The 6,755-nt window shown below is 47.1% G+C and overlaps 1 protein-coding gene across 2 annotated transcripts in view; it reads right to left on the bottom strand.

The window, feature by feature from the left end:
* Nucleotides 1–6,549, bottom strand: part of LOC135908250 (monocarboxylate transporter 9-like) — a 37,684-nt gene extending 31,135 nt beyond the window's left edge. For both annotated transcript variants that reach the window (XM_065440014.1, XM_065440013.1), the window contains exons 1-2: nucleotides 6,227–6,549; nucleotides 4,896–5,047 (exon numbers count right to left, since the gene is read on the bottom strand). In XM_065440014.1, the coding sequence (XP_065296086.1) occupies nucleotides 4,896–4,959 (64 nt within the window). In that variant the 5' untranslated portion in view covers nucleotides 4,960–5,047; nucleotides 6,227–6,549. The remainder of the gene's footprint in view (nucleotides 1–4,895; nucleotides 5,048–6,226) is intronic.
* Nucleotides 6,550–6,755: the final 206 nt, after the last annotated feature.

A 6,755-nucleotide genomic window follows, 5' to 3' on the forward strand; every position in this document is an offset into this window, starting at 1 on the left:
TGCAGATGACGAGGTGACAAGTAAGGTACAATAAGAGTCCGTTACCTGTATTTCTTTCATTTCCCTTTGGTGTTCTTAACTGAACATACGAGACCTGCAGGCTTGGGAGAGGACGACCGTTCGGCGAGGCTCAAATAAATCGCGTGCTGCTTGCAAGGCGAGAAACGGGAGCAGCCGCAGATACAGCGATTAGCTGTGATACTGTTGCGGCTGTTACTGAATCTGAAGCTCTTTGAAGTCAATGGTTATAGTGGCTGCGCGCTGCGATCTCAAAGCGCGTTCATTCTTTGATCTCTAGTACCACGGACCTTGGACAAAAACTATATTTGCTTTACGGACAGAGGGTACGTCGCAGGAAATTCGAAGACCTCACCCGTGTATGTTTGTAGCGTGTGCGCGCTTGCATCCTACGGTTCCCACAGTGCGTCCGATGCTCGAAGGTAGCGTCGTCGCCTGTCGGCACCTGTCTTATCGCCGGCCGCGCTGCCGCCGTGTCTACTTTTGGGGAACTCCACATGCGCGTAGTCACCGTGTTGGCAAGTGAGTTTCGCATTCTTCTGCTCCCCAAAACGTGCTCATTTCGGATCGTACCAATGGTTATGTCATCTAGTGTATGTTAAAACGACGATATCATTTGTACACCGGCGAAGAAATAAATCGTTATGAACTTGGGCGGTAATGAATCTAGTCTAACGTTGCAGTTTTTACGTAGCGAAAATGGCTACGAAAGTGGGGCGGTCCCGGAGATAGGCGCTTCAAAGCGCCAGCTGTAGCGACAGCACCAGGAAGTGGCACGCGGCGCACACGCCAAGCATTTCAGAGCTCACTGGCTTTCGTATGAGAGGAGTATGCGCGCGCTCGTGGCCTATTGGTTAGAGTACCGGGCTCGACGGCCGACGTTCGATTCCACCCCATCGGTCACACATAATTTTCTATTAATGAAAGCGAGGCGAAAGAAGTACCTACCTGCCGCAAAGTGACAGGAATGAGGTTGGAACGCATCGCAAAACATGTTTGGAATGTCTTCATATGCGAGGCCTAATTATTGTATACTGGACTCAACTGCTACACAACAAAAGAACAACTAGAAAAATCAACACAAATTACCCAATAAGTTGTTTATTGAGAACACTCAACGGTAATATTGTTGCGCAAGGGTTGAGTGAACTCAATTGCTCTTGAAAATTTGTTGAAGTCAGTTGTTTCAACAATTCCCCAACAATATATCAATGGTTAATCAACACTCATTTTTGTACGGGTAGGGTGGGCAACACAGCAACAAAGAAGGTCAAGCGGAAAGTCACAGAGGCTGAATTAATCTCATGGGTGGCGGCAATGGAAAAGAAACCTGCCATGAGTAACTGCATAAGAGGAAAAAACGAAATCAGGAAAGAAACTATTTATGATAACTCAAAGGCAAGCTCATTACTTTTCGAAGCTAGATCGGGATGCCTTAGAACATGCAACTATAAAAAGAGGTATAAGAAGGAAGAAGAAGCATGTGCTTGCTGCGGTAAAGCTAAGGAAACTATGGAGCTTTCTTTATTAGAATGTGAAGACGTCTACCCAGCAGTCGATTTAAACATAACTGGCCTCCTTGAAGCCCATCGGTTAAGCGAGACCAGTGGCAAAGTAAACATGACCGCACTAGGGATTCGTAAAAGGCGATTGGATAATTGGTGGAATAATAGTAGGGAAACGACATAAAACGGAGACGTACAAAAGCACAGTTTGCAATAGGGGAATAAAGATTCGGTTGTGGGAGTTTATAGTGTTTCCTTTATTGTTTAACCTAGGTAGGACATCAGGTAGTGTAATAGCAAGAGCTTGGTGGCGCAACTCACCACCCAATCACAAAGTGGACGCTCATAACATCCATCCATTCATACAAAAAAGTTGCCCTTCCATTTTGCACTTTCCATTCGGCAAAGTCACGACAGAGTAACACACAGATTCACAGGCGTAGAATGTACAATAGAACAGCAAGGAGCACTGTCCCACATAGTGCGCAGCGAGTGGAAAAGAGCAACCACAACACAGAATACACGGAACATGCACAAGCACTCCTCAAGCTTTTTTTAAATAACAAACGAAACCTCCTCGATCTTCTTACACGCATGGGCTTTGGAACCTTCGTATATAGCCCTGATGTGTCGACCTGCATTGGAGTGCCAGTGAGTGGCTCTTTGCTATACGTAAATTAGCAAAAAAATTCCATAAAGAAGTTGTTTGGGTATTGTCACCTGATAGGTACGGAAAATAGAGACCCCTACACCCCCCCGCAGGCCTGTTCATATAAGACTGCAGTATGATTAATGCTTTTGACTGGCAATTTTCAATTATCGGCATAGTGCTGACGGCGATCAAGGCCTTTCACTTCGAAGGCCTAGCGGATCGCACTTCAAGAGCCACTGATGTTCACAAAATACATTCCCTTGAGATCGCTTCAACGTTTTCTCGCCTAATTTCATACAGACATGGCAAACAATCTGCTATCCGCTTCGCCTGTACGCCCCTGCAAAGGGGCCACGCGCGAGACGGCTCGCGGTGTGCCGGCGGCTGGAATTGAGTCCGAGCGTATAGTCTAGGGAAAAATCCGACCAGGAATCTGAAACCACCATCTTCGAGCAAGCTTTCGAAATCGTCTTTTACCTTCCTGTCGACAGAACAAGAGTAATCTGCTACGTCGAGGACGTCGTTCGCTGCTACACGCTGAGCAGGTGCGTGCAATTTGAAAGGATATTGGCCGAGAGCGGACGTAAATTTTTGCATAGCATCCAAGGAGGCTACGATACAAGTTACTCGCCGGGATGTCAGGATACTACTACATACGAGAACCAAAGATTAGTCGCCGGGAATGGCATCACTTGCCCCGCTCACCATCGACCATGTCAGAAGGCTAAGTGCTGGTGTCTGTTGTGTTGTATCCATCTCCAGGAGACTCGTGGTAAGGAAGATTGTTGCAATACAGTGCACTAGGCTGCAACTATTATAATCATAGCGTAAATAGAGTGCCTGAAGCGTAACCGTCGTGACATGGGAACCGGGAAGATAGCTCCGACTTTGAAGTATGCCGTCTCTTTTCGAGCCACTTTATTGCAAATCTGTGTCTGCGACGGGCTCGCCGTAGTTTCTGATAGGTTGAGCGTGGTTTCGCTTCCTACCGATGTTCGAGTTCGACAATGCTCTTCAGCTTTCTAGAATCCCGGCATTCGGCACAGTGCACATCGCTGCCGCACCCATGTGTGGCCTATTAGCTTGGTTTCCCGTTCACATCTAGGCATGACCGTTTGTCCCTCACCCTTCTGCCTTTCATTAGCTTTTCGTACTTTGTAGTTTCAATCGTCCCTCTATATGCTATCCTCTGGAGTGTCTCGTTTTTTTCACAGACGCCGACAGCCGTACGTGCAAAACTGCAACACAGAAGTCAGTAATTTGTAAAAGCTTCTCTCAAATTTATTTTCGGTATATTTTCGGTGTCTACGTACCCCGCCTTTTAGGAAATACATCTTCTATTGTTGGTCGGTACTTCCTGTCTCCGTAGTGCAGTGTCGGCGCTACACGATGCACCACGGAGAAGCGGCCTCTGGCGGGCGGAGACGCAGAGGAACCAGCACGCGAGTGACGCTAGATATACAGCTGTATATGTGGTTGCATGGTGCACTCGAGCACCTCCTTGCTCTGGCGGCAGGGTTTGTGCTCCAGCTGTGGATTTGACGGGGTCGGTTGCGGCGGTGATGGGTTCAAACCGCCCAGCTACCTGCCGATGGCGCCGGGAAAGGTATTTTGTTTTCGCTTCGAAGCCGTCGCCGATGGCGCTTCAAAACGGCCACAAATACATGCATGCCAAACAGGGTAACCTTCTATTTGCATTGGGTTGGCCTTAGGTAGCAAACTCTCTGTCACTTCTCAACGAACCGGAAACAAATGATAAGTAATGGTGGTCCTGTCTTCGATTTTTACTGCAACGAATAAGAAATCTCGGGGCTCTGTTTCACAAACTCGGAATACCATTAACATTGCAAATTAGGCTTTATTTCGGGTCCTCAGCTCTTGGCGTCTTGAGCTACAGGGATGTTTATCTTGCCTTCTGTAATTTAAACGGCAACAGAAAGAATGGCGCAAAAATTTATTATTATCCTTACTCTCATTTCGTGAGAGTTTCACCGTCGAAGTTCTCAGTGTTATTTCGTTCACCTTTACTCAATACGGCAAGGCTCCTCTTCAGCTTATATTTGCAACATCTATATTTCCCTTTATTTCCTCCTTTATTATTATTCAATTTTAGTCGTACCACGCACTTCTTGGCAATTCCCTGTGGTGGGTGGGTGCCATAATAAGGAAATCACCGTCATCATTACCACAATTTTTCTTTTTTCTAGCAGAGGTAGAATTAGCCGATTTGTTTCCATGAACAGTCGCAGCGATGAAGCTCCAAAAGAAATGTTCGCTTGAGAACACTATACCAAAAGGCTCTCGAATTTCGCGTAAGTTGTGGACGAAAGCAGCGAGCTCGGTCTCCAGCTTCTAGCTGCTACCGCAGTTAAGACACATCGTACTTTAAACGGGAAATTTGGCTGTAGACATTTTACAACCTCTCAGTCAGCGCAAATATTACAGTTAGCTAAAGAACGCGGCACGCATACGTGACGGTGGTCAACGCTGTAGGCACACGCGCACAGGACGCACGAACAGCACTGTGGGGTTGCGCTGCGTTCAACGCCTTCGGAGACGATACACCAGCCCGCCCAAATCACAACCGGGAAGGGCCATAGCATATCGCCAAAGTAAATGGCAACACCTTAGCCACAAGCTATTTTTCAGCAATAAGAGGCGATCCAATCGGGACGACGTTGCGATCCACTCGCGCTCATTTCGCCAATTTTCACACTTACTTGGTCTGCGAAAGCTGACAGGTGTACAATCCATCGACTTCGCCGCTTCTTTGTTTCCCATCATGTATCAGAAGGTACATACGTCCATTACGTACAGTTGATGTACGTCATCCTGCCTTTGACGGAATATTGCGTTATTTAAAAAAACATATCTGAAAGAAAAGAGCAGTGTGTATTTTCGTCACCTGGGATACTTCATCGTTTTTAGCAGTGCTGAGAGCAAACGCATAAAAAGATATGTTTTAAACAAGTCAGTGCAGTGTGTTATGGCATGCACTATAGTGGAGCAAACTAAGCAGCTTTTAGCTGATTTTAGTTACTACCGAAACCTTGGTTGACTAACGTTTTTCAATACCGCCCTCATCGGAATGCGGCCGCACGGCCGAGAATCGGACTCATGACTTTTTGATCTACACGACAACGCATTAGCCACTCAAACATCGTGACGCGAGCGCATAATAAAATTAGAAAATAAATCAATCCATTAAACCATACACAAACTCAATCGAAACAGTGCCTAAGAAGGTTTCTTCAAATGCTAAAAGCTCATGTGTCCAAATATATCACGTTGCCTTTTACTACGTTGTCGGTACCAAAGCGGCAGCATGGTGGTCAGAGATATGCACACGTTGAGAGCACAGAAAATGGGCGATCAACTACCGATGCTACTGCTCTCGTCACTGTTCGCCCACTCACGTTCATAACATTCAGCATTAAATTGGTGTACTGATTGTTAGGGTTTAAAGTTCGAAACCAACACTCGGACTATGAAAGACCCCGTAGTGGAGGATTCTGCGTAAGTTTCGACGACTTGACATTGCGTAAGGTGAACCTAGTCTGAGAGCACGAGGCGTTCTTGCATCTCTGCATTGCTTAAATGTGTTCGCCGTGAATAGGGATCGAACGCGCTACCTCTTGCTCAGTAGTAGAATGCCACAGCCGCTACGCCATTGTTTCGGGCACTTAGCACGAATGTTCGCTGCCCCCAAGAAACGGCCACTGTGGTTCCCCACTTATTACTGGTACGCGATAGAGGGTTAGCCACGTTAAAGCGGTGTTCCTGTTCCATTCGGTGTGGAAGGAGAAATGGCTAATGGGTTGAAATTTACGCCCCATACGTAAACCCAGGAATCGAAGTAAATATGACAATAGTACTCGCAGCTTAATACATGAACTGAGAAGAATTCAAACAAATTTTAGTGCAGTTCACGCAGACTTTCTGCGCAGTGCGTGCTTACATTTCCAATGTGAAAACCAGACAACGAACGTGTCAACCTTGTCTTCCGTTAACCCGGCGGTCACTCGCGAAGGAGCCGAGAACGTTTACTTACCGAAAACCGGTGACTTATAAATGTTTCGGTAAACCAGAGGTTGACACCTAATCTAGGGTGCTCTCTTCAGACTACGGTGCAGCCGCCCTCCTGCTGAAGTTCCTATGCACAAGCAGCTGTCCCCGCACTTGATAGTAAGAGGCGGCTAAAAGAAAAGCTCGAGAAGACATCGCATCGTGCAGGACGCATGTCAAGTGATGAATACGCAGTTGCGCTGCGCTCACGTTAAGGGTGGACACAGCTGGCGTCGCTGGGCCCAAACCACTCCCTCAACACATATTAAAAAATCCAGCGATCTCTCCTGCCTATTCGAACACGGGAGTTGCTTGCGTGACAGCTCGCCCGCTGTGTGCACAGGTGGTGCCTTTTTATTCTCTTCCGCACTGACTTGCGTCACCTACCCCGGCGTGCCCGCATGTAGTCCTTCAAGGCTATATGCAGTACAGATGCGCACCTGTACACAATAAGTGTGGTCGTGACATGCTTTAATGTATGGCGTGCCATCAGCCCCTGCCCAATAACCATGTTC

The sequence above is a fragment of the Dermacentor albipictus genome, chromosome 2 (genome assembly GCF_038994185.2).
Source record: "Dermacentor albipictus isolate Rhodes 1998 colony chromosome 2, USDA_Dalb.pri_finalv2, whole genome shotgun sequence".
NCBI classification, from domain to species: domain Eukaryota; kingdom Metazoa; phylum Arthropoda; class Arachnida; order Ixodida; family Ixodidae; genus Dermacentor; species Dermacentor albipictus.